We start from the raw sequence: 14,348 nt of genomic DNA, 5'->3' as shown, positions 1-14,348 counted from the left end.
GGAAAGGGAGCAATTCTCGCCCCAAGGCTCCTGCTTTCCATCCAACAGACGCCAAAAGGGGTCCGGGACGCTCCCAACATCTGGCCAGATGCAAAGGCATTTCTCCTACAAACTGGGGGGGGGGGGAATCCGTGGCAAAGTAAAGGGGGTGGGGGCGTTCCCTGCTCCGGAGTAGCCCCTCTCCCGGGTTGCAAAGAGGTGCAGCTTCTGCCCTTCTGTTTGAATTGCCTTTTCCATTTGGCTTCGTTGCAAAGCAAAGGGGGAACCCTGACCCCCGACCCCCCCCCCCAAAGAGCGCCTTCCGAAGGGCGGGGGGAGGTTTCTGCCAAAGAGGAAGCAGCCGAGGCCTCTCCCGCGCCCTCCCCGTTCCCTCCGGAGGCCTCCTGGGCCTTTTTCCTGACCTGCTGCTCCGGGCTCCCCTCCGGAGCTGGGCCCAGGGAGCTCCCTCCCTCGCTCGCTCCCTCGCTCGCTCGGGGGCGGCAGCAGGAAGCCGCTCGCAGGCTCCGGAGCCCTCCCTCCCTCTCTCCCTCTCTCTCCGCCCCAGAGCCCTCCCTCCTGGCCTGCCTTGCCAAAAGGGGCAGGATCTGGCTCTCTCGCTCGCTCTCTCTCTCGTCGGCATCTGCTCCAGCTGTTGCAGCAGGCGAGTCCCGTGCAAAGACGCTCGTGCGGAGAGGCAGACACGCGTCAGGGGGAAAGGACGGCAAAGCCAGGGGGTTGGGCGACTCTTGGCGGGCTTCCCAGAGGAGGAGGAGGAGTTGCAAGGCCCAGTGTCCCCCGGCCTTCAGGAAGGATGGAGCCCCAGAAGAGAAGGGAAGGCCTTAAGGGCCTGCAACCCAGGAGGCAGGCTTTCCCATTGCAGCTTTTGACGGGGGCCAGTAGAAGTCCTCACCCTTTACTTCAAGCTCCTATAATAATAATAATAGTAATAATAATAATAATAATAATAATAATAATACAGTGATGTCCATTGGAGCTCTTGGGGCCAGGAGAAGTCCCTGGCCTTTGCTTCCAGCTCCTTCGCCGGGGACTCTATGGCCTTCCAGATAATAATAATAATAACAATAACAATAACAATACTAGTCATCTGGAGGCCCATAGAGTCCGTAGCCAAGAGAGAAGGAAGCAAAGGGCACTGACCCCCAAGGACCCCAATGGGCACCAGTGGCTAGCAAAATAGACATCATGTGGATATGATCCATTGCATTTGCTAATACATGGCCATTTAGACCCTGAGTTCCCCTGAAACTGAGACAGTTTGCATAAACTTCACCAGAAACAATCCAGAGAGAAAGGGAGACAGAAGGAAAAAGAAGAAGGATCCAAAATAGTCGTAACAAAGAAGTTTTGAAAGCCTGAAACGTGTATCTTGGGCCAACGCAGCTACGTCCGGATAGGTTTTAAAAGGGGGAAGTTGTTATTAAAATGTAACTAGTCATCTGTAGGACTGAAACCTTGGAAGAAGGCAATAAAACCAGACTCTGTGAATAAAGCCCTAAACAGATACTTGGGACCAAAGAAGAAGCGTTTCTCTTTGCAAATAGAAGGAGTGCAAAGAGGCCGCCATTGATCCAAGGAGAAGGGATCGTGAAGCCTGGGAGCCGCCACCAAGAAGGCCCCCACTATCTTCCCAGCAATGTTCCCATTCATGGACAGAGGCCAGGATAAACCCTTTTCATAAACAGCCAAGACGCCTCATCAAAGGCTTCTTCTGCATCTAAACATATGAATCATAGTTTTTGTCGAAATGTTTGTCCCGATGTTCAGTTCAGTTTCGCACATTTCTGACATTGCCTCTCCTCTCTCTCTTTGGAAGAATCCCTTTCTGGCCTCATGGAGCCAGTCTCTTAACACCTTTTTGAATCTTTCGGCCAAAATTGAAGCAAACCATTTATAATCTGTATTTAGCAGGGATATATAGTTAGATGGGGTTTTTGTCTTTCTCTTCTTTGGGGATCAGGGTAATATTTGCTTGTTTCCATGTTTCTGGGATAGTTTCTTCCAGGATGTTGTTCCTCTCCAAACACAGGGCTTGCAAGAGTTGTGTTACCAAAGCTTTATTATAGTGTTCCATAATAAATCCATCAGGTCCCAGTGATTTCTTTGAGTTGCTTCTCTTAATAGCTAGGATTATTTCCTCTCTTGTTATTGATTTGTTTCATTCTATTCGTTGTCTTTCTTCCATCTTTGGCCCATTAATCTCCTTAAGATCAGAGTCTATGTCTTTTCCTTCTACCTTTCTTTGCCCAGACAAAGTAGAGTAGAAGGCCAGAAATGCCTTTTGGATTTATTTGGATCTTTTATTATTGTCTCTTCTACTTGAAGTTCTCTGTTTTGTCTCTTTTCCTCTTTCTTTCCTCAATTGAGGCTGACAGTCTTCCTGGGTTATTTGCTGATTCGAAAACATTTTGTTTTGCAAATTTGATTTTCTTTCCTATCTCCTCTTGAGTGGTTTGAGTTATCTGGTTTTTCAATATACTAATTTCTTGCTTAGTTTTTTTGTCCCTTGGATTCATTTTTAATTGATTTTCTCGTGCTTTTAATTCTTTCCTCAACTTATCCATATGTCCTTCTTTCTTTCTTTGTTTCCAGCTCTGCGCCTTTTTTCACGAAAAGCCCTCTTCCAAAAAGCTTTTTTGGCTATAATGTGGGCTGTAAATCAACTCAAGCCATGCTTCTGGGGAAGAAAGTTTGTGATCAGAACAGATCACTCTCCCTTGCGCTGCTTAAATCAGACGCGGGGAAATAAGAGCAAGTTATTACGATGGAGTCTTATCTTACAGGACTTTGATTTCGCCATTCAGAATGTCAAGGGTCAGGAAAATGTAGTGGCCGATAGTCTCTCTAGGCAATTTGAAAAAGGATAAAAGGAGAGAGACAAGGTCTGTAAACAGGGGGATGTGATAATGTCTATAAGTAACATATATATAGTGATGATGTTTACCTGATGTTTATATAATGTTATCTATAATGGGTAAGTATAATGTATAACTGAGAGTTCCTTGGCCCATATAACCGTTTGGTTATGTGTGTCAATGAACCTATTAAAAGGGGGAGGTGTGTGACAAACTGACTTACAAACCAGCCAGTCAGAAGCCAAAGACCCTAAGCCAATCAGGTTCCCTCCCTCCCAGGCCGAAAGATGACAGTTATGGAGGGAGGAGCCTCTTTCTTCAGGCTAGCCCTGGTGGAGCTGGGCCAGCCTATTCCCTCCCTCCCAGGCTGAAGGATGGCAGTTATGGAGGGAGGAGCCTCTTTCTTCAGGCTAGCCCTGGTGGAGCTGGGCCAGACTAATTCTCTCCCTCCCAGGCTGAAGGATGACAGTTATGGAGGGAGGAGCCTTTATCTTCAGGCTAGCCCTGATGGAGCTGGGCCAGCCTATTCTCTCCCTCCCAGGCTGAAGGATGGCAGTTATGGAGGGAGGAGCCTCTTTCTTCAGGCTAGCCCTGGTGGAGCTGGGCCAGACTAATTCTCTCCCTTCCAGGCTGAAGGATGGCAGTTATGGAGGGAGGAGCCTCTTTCTTCAGGCTAGCCCTGGTGGAGCTGGGCCAGACTAATTCCCTCCCTCCCAGGCCGATGGATGGCAGTTATGGAGGGAGGAGCCTCTATCTTCAAGTCTTGTCAAGGAAACCCTAAGATAGAGTCACCATAAGTTGGCAACCACTTGAGGCCACGCAACAAGAAGACGTCCTTGTTATTGTATATCTGGGCAAAACAATTTGTGTTATTTTGCAAGAGAGTAGTTTGCACAGTGGAGCCTGGAGCGGAAGTGAGACGAAGATGCCATTTCCTGGGTTACAGCCCTAATTCTTTGCCGCATCGTGACACACAATATTTTGTGTGTGTGTGTGTGTGTGTCGGTTCTCAGTTTTTGGTTCCTGGTTCAAACCAGAGGTGCCAAAGGGATCGAAATGGCAAAAGAGCCAGTCTCTCCATAGAAAGACAAGGGATTGCTGATCTGGGTGCAGCACTCCAGTTCCTTTTCTGGAAAGGCGTGCAAAGGGAGGTTCAAGTGTGAACTGGTGCGATTACAGTTATGGTTATTTTATTATCACTCTGCAGAAATAATGCCCATTAAGGCTATCAGAGCGGCTAACGGTGATTATTTTTAATTAAACAGTCCGAAATGGAGAAGTGCGTACAGAAGCCATCTTCTGGGATATAAACATCCCCACTGCTCCTTTATTTTTAAGCAAAGAAAGCCCAGTGTCCATTCCCAGTCTATTGGCACCAAGGAGCCACTGGACAACTGGCCAGCCCTGCTTTGCTCTCTGCTGCGGCCAAAATGGCAGTTCTTCCAGCCGTAGCAGAGGGCTCCCTCTGCTGGCTCAGTCTAGTCATTACATGCCCTGAACTTCTTTTACTTTCAATCTTTGATTGTTTTGGGGCTAAAAAGTAGCAAAATAGTTGAGGTTTTACAATCAACAGAATGGGTTTAAGGACCACAGGGTCAGTTAGATAGACTCCAGTGTTTCAAGAGATGAAAAACAGACAATGTATGAATGTATCCCCAAACCAGGCAACAAGAAAGTCAAAGAGTAACTAAGGTGCAAGAACAAAACAATCCTCTTATTTAACCCTGGGATTTATGTACTGAGTGGAGGAGAATCTGCAGAAAGAAAGAAAAACCCCAAATAAACTCACTGGGGCTGCCTCTGCACTGCAGAAATAATCCAGTTTGATGCCACTTTGAATGTCGTGACTTGGTGCTGTGGAATTATGGGATTTGTAGTTTGCTGTTGCACCAGAGCTCTCTGACAGAGGCTGCACCTGCACTGCAGAAATGATTCAGTTTGGCACTACAAAGGTCTGCAAAGCCAACCTCTGGTGCCACAGCAGAACACAATTCCCAGAATTCCATAGCACTGAGCCACGGCGGTTAAAGCAGTATCAAACTGGATCAGTTCCAGAGTGCAGATGCAGCCAGAGACACAAAACGGCAGTCCCCAAACTACCATAGCATTGAGCCATGGCAGTTAAAGTGATGTCAAACCGAATTATTTCTAAACCCTGTTGAAATGTAGAAAATAGATCAGAAGGTAACTTGCAAAATTGCTCAGATCTCCTTCAGGTAGTTTGGCGAAACCACAGTTTTGCAGCTGCACAGACATACAATTCGTGCAATTGCAACCTATATTTTCACAGACCTTTGCAGGACGCATCGTGCCATTCTTTTAGCTTTGTTCTGATCGATGCTGAGCCTGAATGAACTAGTTTTTCAAGTTTGGGGTGTCTTGCAACCACAGATTATAACAATAACTCACAATATAAGTCGCATATAGTTTAGCTCTGATCCGCATGGAAGGAAGTCAATGCATCGGTGTCACAATGTACGCACTGCATGGAAATAAAGCCATGAAATCCAGAATAGCAAGTGCATTTCAAGTGCAATGGTTTGAAACCCCTAATGCTAACTCCAGAACTATAGTTTAGCCTGAATTTTGACCCATTTCACATTTGGAGGGAAAGGTGAGAAATTTGGGGGAATGCAAATTTCCGTTCTGCAGGAAAAGTCTTGAGCAACTTTTAGGGGCGAATTCTCAGACAGCAGCAACTCCTCTGAGATTTTGGGGTCCCCTTTCAATGCATTAAATGCAGACTCCTAAAATTCTTTGCATCCCCTCCTGCTTAAAACAACAACAACACAACAACAACAGTGAATGTAGTGAAAACTGAGGCTTTGGTGTGTGGTTTAAAAAGTAAAACAAATAATGTATTTCATTAGCTGAGTTCTGGGTGGAGCAAAGAAGCACCGATGCGGATCTCCGGATGTCTGCCAGAATGAGGAAAAACACGGTTGTGCATAAAAACACCCCCCAAGACCATCAGACACACGAAGGTCCCACGTTGCATGCAAGATTTGGACGAAAGTGGGAAAAATACCCGAAAACCGCAATGGAAGGAGGCCTCTGCTGGCTCAGATCACTGCTTCTGCTCAGTCTTTTTGCAGGTAGGAGTCATTGGAGGGAGATCTTTGGAGCAAAACCCAAAGCAGGACCATGGTAGCATCCTGGCCAGGTAGGAACTGGGCTTTTTAAGATGGGGAGAGTCAACCTGGCAGGGCAGGCGGGCCTCGATTGCCACTACTTGCAGGTACGCTTTTGCAAAACGGTGCAAAAGCAACATTAAAAGCATCATCATCGTCATCATTATCCAGCCGAAGGTGATTTAAGCATTTAAAACATTTTAAAGAACAGGCTGGGTGTTGTAGTCCTTTAAAGTGTTTGGAACATTTTAATGTATTTTTAAACTATATTTTATTTTATTTTTTAACATGCATCTTGATTTAATGTTGTATTGTAATAACTTGATTCTGTTTTAACATAACACTTTTTTTTTATATAATTGTACTGTTTTAAATCTTGTAGGCCACTTTTGGGGAAAGGGTGGGATATCATCATCATCATCATCATCATCATCATCATCATTGTAGGATATAATGATAATAGTAATAATAGTAATAATAGCAATCTGAGCAGCACAAAATCAATACCAAAATAATAGCAATTTAGGACATCTCTGAATGAGAAACCCTAAAGGGACTGAACTGTGTAGGCAACTTGGGGGCTCAATTTTGCCAGATTGTTTCAAGAGTAGGAAAAGGTTTCCTATATGTATATTTAATAGACATATATATTATGTGTATACGGTGGGCCCTTGGTATCCATTGGGATTTGGCCCCCCGATCCCCCATAGAACCCCAAATCCATGGACGCTCAAGACTCATTATATACAATGGTGCAGTAAAATGGTACCCTTTATATAAAATGGCAAAATCAAGAGGAGTACCAGGTTCTTCTGTGGGTACCAAAACCCATGGATGCTCAAGTCCCATTAAATACAATGGGGTATAATAATAATAATAATAATAATAATAATAATAATAATAATAATAATTATTATTTACAATGGGCCCTTGTTTTTCACTGGGGTTTGGTTCCAGGACCACCAGGATACAAAAATCTATGGACACTCTAATAGTGGGACAGGCCAACTATATTTTTAAAAACACAAACATTTCAAAGCATAATTTGAAGAGACTTAAAAAGCAGGTCTAGGTTTGAAGAAGGTACCCAACCCAAGGCGCCATGCCCCTTTCCATGGCACATGTCCCCTTACCCACCCCTCCTTACCCACTTCCTTCCCGAAAAGGGTGCCCCATTTTAGCCTTGCAAGCCCCCAGAGGGCAGGAGGGCTCTCATGTATATAGAAGTTCCTCCCTGCCTTGCAAAGTTCCTTAAACCTTTGCATTAAGGTGAATTGGGGAAGGAGGGGGGGGGTCTGCAAAGTCCCTTTTAAAAACAATTGCACACCTCTCTTCTGTTTCCTGTCAAGAGGGGCAGGAAAAAGGAACCAAAACCAGCCCTGTGCCCCTGAGGGAAGGAGGGGGCAGATGGGGGGCACTGGGAGGCAATGATGTGGTTCGGTGGCCAGGAGGCTGATGCTACAACAGAATGGTAAACCTTGCCATTTGCAAGGATTAGGTGCGTCCGCACTGCAGAAATAATCGGGTCTGGCACCACTTTAAGTGCCATGGCTCAGTCCTGTGGAATTCTGGGAACTGGAGTTTGTTGTGGCACCGGAGCAAAGCTGCGTTGTTTCTGCAGTGTGGATATATGCCCTGAGTTTCAGAAATAGTAGGTGATCGTTTTCAAATTATCAGTCCGAATGATCATGATTTTGCTATCGATGACAGCTCTGGAGACCTGGGTTCGATTCCCAGGTCAGCCATAGAAACCAACTGGCTGAACTTGGACAAGTGAGACTCTCTCAGCTTTTGGGGAAGACCTTGGCAAGCCTCCTCCGAACTAATCTTGCCAAGGAAACCCCATGATAGGTCTGCCTCAGGCTGGCCATAAGTCAGAAATGGCACACAACAACAACAAACATGGTCCCTTCCATGCGTTCCATTGACCAAACACTTTTTTTCCTGTTCCCAGGTTGCATTTTTGGACATCAGACCACAGATGGGAACAAAGTCACTTCATTGATTGCTTTGGATGCAAACGTCACAGAAGCAGACGTTTCTCTGGACATGAAGCTGGTGACAGAGAAGCCCGTCTCTTTAGTCCAGCCCAAACCCGAAGACCTTTCCCAAACTTTGGTGTACGTGGAACCTGTCCCTGCCTCTCGCATCACTTTGGAAGGCCGTCACACCTTCCTGGAGTGCAAATTCCACCCAACAGAGGCAAATGTCACCTGGAAGAGGTCTTGCTCCCCCAACTGCAGCAACACCTTTGATGTCACTCCGGACGGGAGCAGGAACGTCTCCGTGGACCGCAGCCGCGGGTCATCCATGCTCTCCTTCCACCCGGCCCAAAGGAACGACAGTGGAATGTACTACTGCTTTGTGGAATCACGCGGCGGCTATGGTCAGTCGTGCGGCACGTACCTGTGGATCCGGAGTAAGTATGACCCCTGTGACTTAAGGGCTGGTTTGGGGTCTGAGCAGGAGGGAACTTCTGTCTTTGCAAGGAGAGATCATTATGCCATCCCATCTTTGACCCATTAGGGGGTCCCTATATCAGAAGAAGGAACTATGTGTCCCAAGGAGGAAGAGGGCAGCCGAAATGGTGAAGGGTCTGGAAGCCATGAGGCCCTTTGAGGCTTCTCCGTCAGGGCGCTCTGGTGCAACAACAAACTACAATTCCCAGACTTCCATACCACTGAGCCATGGCAGTTAAAGCAGTGTCAAACTGGATTATTTCTGCCATGCAGACGCAGCTTTTGTCGGGCGGTTTAGGCTGAAAGTGAATCACCGAAGATGCTCCATGAGGCTCCCAGGGGTCTTTACTCTTCCCAGACAGTATTTTGGCCAGTGCTTTTGAAAACAGCTGTGTTTTGCCATTGCCACGCTGTCCATGGGCAACTTTCATTTCCTGTCTGAAAGGAGAGAGGGCTTGTGAGATGAGATGCTCCCAACCCACACAACTTGCAATCTGAGTTTTAAAAATGGCCTGGAGATTCCTGTGCCCCTTTCCCACAAATTCCTCTTTGGAGAAGTCCAGGCAGCAGCAGGTCTAAGAAACAGAAACACTCCTCCTTTGTATGAATAAACCGTGGGTCTGGCGTCCCTAAAGCAGAATCTGTTTCCTCCAAGGCATTGCAAAAAAACCCACCTTTTCAACTGCAGCTCCTAAAACACAAACACCTGCCCAGCGAAACCTCAGCATTAAAATATCCACATCAAAATGGTCCACATTTTACTCTCAAACTAAACTTGAGATATCAAGCTAATGCAAGTGGGAAAGGTCTGCTGCAATATATGTATTTTTTAAATCCAGAATTCCAAAATCTGAAATATTCCAAAAGTCTGTTTTCATGGTTGGGTGAGATAGCGTCACTTTGGTTTTCCGATGGCTCAGTGTACACAAACATTGTTTCATGCACAAAATTATTTTAAAATCTTGTGTAAAACTGTGTACCTTCAAGCGATAAAGTGTATATGAAACATATATGAATTTTGTATTTAGATTTGGCTCCCACCTCCAGGTTATCTCATTATGCATATGTTCGATTCCCCTCTCACCCATGGAACATCTGGCAGATGTTGGCCATACGGTTGCACTGGGGGACCTGGAGATCCCTACAGAGGCGTCCCCTTCGGTAAAAATAACAGTGGTCTTTTATTGGCAGTTTTTCCGCATTCACGGGGGTCCTTCACCCCAAACCCCAGCGGATGTGGGGGACCATTGTACTCAACTGGTGCTGAGTCTTCAGGGACCTTTGACATGAGATTTGCAAGAGAGTCAGGGAGCAGTGAGGTTTGGGGTGCTTTGGGGTCTCCTTCTCTCCTGCTTTTTGTCTTCTAGGAACGCGCTCCGTCTCCTTCCTGAACATGAGCGAATCTGTCAAAAATAAGATCATCACTGCAGAAGGCTTCCTCTTACTCATCTGCGCCATGGGCCCCGGGCTTTTCCTGCTCTTCAGAGTGAGCTGTTCTTTCTTTCCATTCACAGTTTGCCCACATGCGCATGGTTTGCTTGCAGCGCTCTGACGACAGTTTCCAGTCACTGGACCTTCTTCTGCTTTTACTTGGTTTGGCAAAGGGCCATCTCTGCTCCCCAAGAGAGCCCTGATAAAAGTGTCTCTTCAGGAGCCTTTCCGAAGGCCAAACCATGGGATCTGGAATACTTTCTGGAGTCCTTTTCACTATCATTTGGGGAAGATCTAGGAAGTATGTCTAGCAGATGATTCCCTCCATCCACCCTCCAAATAGTAGATCATGGGAATCTCAGGGTCAAGATGGTAGAGACATATGCTGAGGACAATACATTGTTGGTCAGGCCTCACCTGGAATAATGCGGTGTCCAGTTCTGAGCACCATAATTCAAGACAGGTGTCGGTTTATCCATGGTTCAATGTCAGTACAGTCTGCCCTTGCCATATGCGGGGGATCCATTCTGGACCCCCCCTCCACGTTAGTCAAATTCCATGTATGCTGGAGTCCCATTGAGTTGAGTGGCGGTGTGCTCCCTCCGGCACTTGTGCAATTTTGTCCATCACCCCTTGCCATCCACATGAGCTCAAAACTGTGTACGGCAAGGGCACATATGCAAAGGGCACTGTACTGTACTTTAACTCTCATATAAATAAAGGAAGCATACCGTGGTGAAAGGCAAAAGTGTACTCTTTTCCTTCTATCTCTCATCCATCCAAACTTTAATGTGAGCACAGATGGTTATTCCTGCTGGAAATCTGTACATTCTTTGGCATCATTTCCCCTTTGCTTCATCAGTTTAGATCCTTTGTTACATGACCCTAGATTTTACCCTCGATTTACCCACAGGTCATATAAAAAACCCCACAATTTTGTCCTGAAAACCTGTCCTCGACTTATACATGACTTCTAGTAGAGTATATACCTTTGTGCCATAACCTTGTGTTAAGTGCACTGAAAATGTATGTTGTTGAGCTAAAGGCAGCGCCTAAACCACACACTGCCCACTGCGACACAGTTGTGTGCCCAGCAATGCCTTACACTCTTGTATCTTCCACAGAAGAGATGGGAAAATGAGCGTCTCTCGCAGGCCAAGAAGAAGGCTTATGAAGAGGAGAACCTCTATGAGGTAAGTCCAGGAGACAGGATCCGTGCAAAAGAAATGCGTCCAAATCCCAAAGCCAAGAGAGACTGCAAGGTGCATTCATGCGTCTAACAGCGGGAACATTTGACACAGAAATATAGAAACATAAATGGGGAGTGAGGAAGCTGAATGAATCACCCAAAACCAGGCGAGGATCGGCGGGAAAGAATTGCGAATTCAGGCACAATGGAAGCGGCTGCTTCTTTTTTGACCTGAATACAAAAGGAGATGGTCAAGAACGTCAGTGCTTGCTATTTGCTATTTTACTTTTATAATTGGTTCAAGCCAGGCTCATAACTTGACTGTGGAATTCTGCTTTGCTCTGGTTCTGGAAACACCAAACTGTTTCATGGCCCCATAGCCCGAAAACCCCACTAAAACTATGGATGCCGGAGCTTTTCCTTCCCGGCGGCAGAGCCCTTCATGCGCGAGGCGGGTGCGTGCGCACCTTTCTCTCCCTCGCGCGCGCTCTTTCTTTCTTTTCCTTCCTTCCTTCCTTTCTTTCTGCTCCCCGCCTTTTCCTTTTCCGGCCTTTTCCGGTCTCGCGCGGCCGGAAGCGTAGGCCCTTGGAGCCGGAGGGAGCCGCCATCACCGCCATCATCATCATCGTCATGGGCGACAAAATGGATATGTCTTTGGACGACATTATCAAGCTGAACCGGAGCCAGCGCGGAGGAGGAGGCGGCGCCGGGAGAGGCGGCGGGCGGGGACGGGGCCGAGGAGCGGCCGGGAGAGGCGGAGGCGCCGGGCGAGGGGGCGCTGGACGGGCGGGAGGCGGAGGAGGCCCCGTCCGGAACAGAGCCGCCCTCTCGCGGGGAGGAGGCAGGAACAGGCCTGCGCCGTACAGCCGGCCCAAACAACTTCCTGAAAAGTGGCAACATGATCTCTTTGATAGTGGCTTTGGTCCTGGTGCTGGTGTAGAGACAGGCGGAAAGCTCCTTGTCTCTAATCTAGATTTTGGTGTGTCGGATGCAGATATACAGGAACTTTTTGCAGAGTTTGGGACGTTGAAGAAGGCAGCAGTGCACTATGACCGATCTGGCCGTAGTCTAGGTACTGCAGATGTTCATTTTGAGAGGAAGGCTGATGCTTTGAAGGCTATGAAACAATACAATGGAGTTCCACTGGATGGACGTCCCATGAACATCCAGCTGGTTACATCACAAATAGATACACAGAGGAGACCAATACAGAGTGTAAATAGAGGCGGCATGACCAGAAACCGTGGTGGTTCAGGTGGTTTTGGTGGTGGCAGACGAGGTAGTCGGGGCAACAGAGGCAGAGGTAGAGGTGCAGGCAGGAGTTCCAAACAGCAGCTCTCTGCAGAAGAATTGGATGCACAGTTGGATGCTTACAATGCCAGGATGGATACCAGTTAAAGTCGTTGGTGCATTGTGTGCATGGGAAGGACTGCAGACATCTCATTCCATGCTCCCCAGCGGGAGGGGGAAAGGTGTATGGCGGCGGCTACTAATATCAAGAATGGAATTTGTTTTACTTTTATGTTTTGGAATAGGTTTTAAACTCATGTAAAGGTTTCTTTCTTCTTTTTTTTTTAAATCTGGAACAGACCTGTTTTGTACTGAGTTATTTTTGGGAAAAATTTTACTGGTTGCCAGTTGGGCCAAGGTGACTTTTTCACCATGGCAATAATAAAATAGAAATGTGTCTAGAGCTGTAAATGTCTGCTTCCTGTTGCAGCTGGAGCCTAGCTTTGGGACTGCAGAAGCCAAGATGGGTAGGGGAGCAGCTGTGTGCCTACAGGCCCCTAGCAAAAGAGTTGGTGCTGATTGCCCTTCCCATGGGCAGGGATTCTGTTCTCTCAGGTCTCCTTCCTCCAGTTGGGTCTTGTAAACTGTATATCTCCCATCTCCTGTGTGTTGATTCTCCTCCCTTTGTCTATGCTAAAGCCAAACAGTATAACTATGTTTGCTGGGAGGTGGTGTGGTGGTGGTGGTGGTCTCCAGTGAAATGGCTCCACCCTTGGTAGTAAAGCAGAGGGGGAAAAAAATCTTGTTAAAGTCATTTTTGTATTTAACACTTGATTCCAAAGTTCAGTGCTGGTCCCACCTCAGTATTTTTACTGTAAAATAGTTGCTGTGAAAATTCAGTGACTCCAACATGCCAAGTAAAGATTTAGTCTTTCAACTTGCAAAAAAAAAAAAAAAAACAAAAAAAACTATGGATGCCGGCCATGAAAGCCTTCAACTTCATGTGTTTTTCCTTTACTGGGAAGGACTGAGGCTTCTACACAAAACAAAGTTTCCTTTGTCCCTTGAACTGTTTGATCCTAACTCTATATTGCTGTGTCCACAGTGGGATAAATTAGGTTTACGTCCTAATAAGGTTCCTTGGGATATCTGCCTAAAACCCCTTGTTATGCCAACAGTGTTGCCAGGACAGGCGAACTTACTCCAGGGCTTAGTGCCCAAAGGTGACGCTGAGGGATCCTTCTCCAGAAGCGAGCTCTGCAGATGTTACACCTGCGAGTTTTGCAGTTGGTGTAGATACTACAAAAAAGCAGTCCTGGGTGATGCTATTAAGCATCAGCCAGAGTTGCACAGAGTTGGAAACCTAGATAACAAATGTAAGGTCTAAGCAATGCAACATACCCACACTTTTCAAAGCATTTCTCTCACCCTTTAGGATTGCAGAAGAGGTCCAAAGGCCCTGGGAACCCTATTAGCAGAAGGAGGAAGGGCTAGAGGATTGGGATCATGTTACTACTGTTTTTAAATGTTATATTGGACTGTTGTTACCTGCCTAGATCCTCGAAAGGGAAAGTGGGATATAAATAAATTTATTATTATTATTATTATTATTATTATTATTATTATTGACCATTTGTAACCCGGAGCCCTTTTCCTCTTCTCCTTCTTAGGGTCTCAATCTGGACGAATGCTCCATGTATGAGGACATCTCAAGGGGCTTGCAGGCCACCTACCAAGACATCGGCAACGTCAAAGTGATTGACCTGCAGCTGGAGAAACCGGAGAAACCGTGACCCAAAGGACCTGGCTTTGGGTCCCTTTGCAAGGAGCCCTTTTGCATCCTGAATATCCCCTCTCAATTTAGCCTGCAAATGATTGGGGGTTTTTGAGGTGGGTGGGTGGGTGGGAATTCGGTATTCTCCCATTGCTTGGGCACTGACACTTTGCAAAACCATTTCAAGTCTACAGTAAGGATGTTAAATGGATTGGTTCTGCTTTGTCAGCCTTCCAGTTTTACAAAACAGCCAAGGCGCTTCCTTGGCACTTTGGTCCTCCA

The 14,348-nt window shown here is 46.6% G+C and overlaps 3 protein-coding genes across 11 annotated transcripts in view; 2 read left to right on the top strand and 1 right to left on the bottom strand.

Moving 5' to 3' along the window:
- Window positions 1-474, bottom strand: part of LOC149304728 (rho guanine nucleotide exchange factor 1-like) — a 45,519-nt gene extending 45,045 nt beyond the window's left edge. For all 7 annotated transcript variants that reach the window (XM_089478704.1, XM_089478702.1, XM_089478707.1 and 4 more), the window contains exon 1: window positions 402-474. The gene's annotated coding sequence lies outside the window, so the exon portion shown is untranslated. The remainder of the gene's footprint in view (window positions 1-401) is intronic.
- A 57-nt stretch (window positions 475-531) lies between these two features.
- On the top strand, window positions 532-14,166 carry LOC149304726 (B-cell antigen receptor complex-associated protein alpha chain-like). 3 transcript variants are annotated; one of them, XM_089478536.1, is made up of 6 exons: window positions 532-640; window positions 5,723-5,947; window positions 7,938-8,402; window positions 9,810-9,928; window positions 10,998-11,066; window positions 13,963-14,166. In XM_089478536.1, exons 2-6 carry the CDS (start codon window positions 5,767-5,769, stop codon window positions 14,083-14,085), a joined length of 957 nt encoding a protein of 318 aa, XP_089334662.1. In that variant the 5' UTR covers window positions 532-640; window positions 5,723-5,766; the 3' UTR covers window positions 14,086-14,166. The 3 variants fall into 3 exon arrangements, with proteins under 3 accessions (XP_089334662.1, XP_089334661.1, XP_089334660.1); XM_089478535.1 differs by lacking the exon at window positions 532-640 and adding an exon at window positions 2,618-2,811 and having other exon boundaries at window positions 11,001-11,066; XM_089478534.1 differs by lacking the exon at window positions 532-640 and adding an exon at window positions 2,619-2,811.
- On the top strand, window positions 11,488-12,755 carry LOC149304727 (THO complex subunit 4-like). Its single transcript, XM_089478537.1, has one exon. It carries the CDS (start codon window positions 11,693-11,695, stop codon window positions 12,458-12,460), a length of 768 nt encoding a protein of 255 aa, XP_089334663.1. The 5' UTR covers window positions 11,488-11,692; the 3' UTR covers window positions 12,461-12,755.
- Window positions 14,167-14,348: the final 182 nt, after the last annotated feature.

Source organism: Sceloporus occidentalis, unplaced genomic scaffold (genome assembly GCF_023333645.1).
Source record: "Sceloporus occidentalis isolate IW3139 unplaced genomic scaffold, rSceOcc1.0.p SCAF_13, whole genome shotgun sequence".
NCBI classification, from domain to species: Eukaryota; Metazoa; Chordata; class Lepidosauria; order Squamata; family Phrynosomatidae; genus Sceloporus; species Sceloporus occidentalis.
This window is presented reverse-complemented; position numbering and strand designations above follow the sequence as displayed.

Excerpts from the sequence above, each read along its gene's own strand:
- LOC149304726 (XM_089478534.1), top strand. The coding sequence starts at position 2,643 with ATGTGGGCTGTAAATCAACTCAAGCCATGCTTCTGGGGAAGAAAGTTT. Across the intron at positions 2,812-5,722 it reads CGCCATTCAGAATGTCAAGG|CTGAGTTCTGGGTGGAGCAA; the intron begins GTCAGGAAAATG and ends GTATTTCATTAG. Across the intron at positions 11,067-13,962 it reads AAGAGGAGAACCTCTATGAG|GGTCTCAATCTGGACGAATG; the intron begins GTAAGTCCAGGA and ends TCTCCTTCTTAG.
- LOC149304727 (XM_089478537.1), top strand. The coding sequence starts at position 11,693 with ATGGGCGACAAAATGGATATGTCTTTGGACGACATTATCAAGCTGAAC.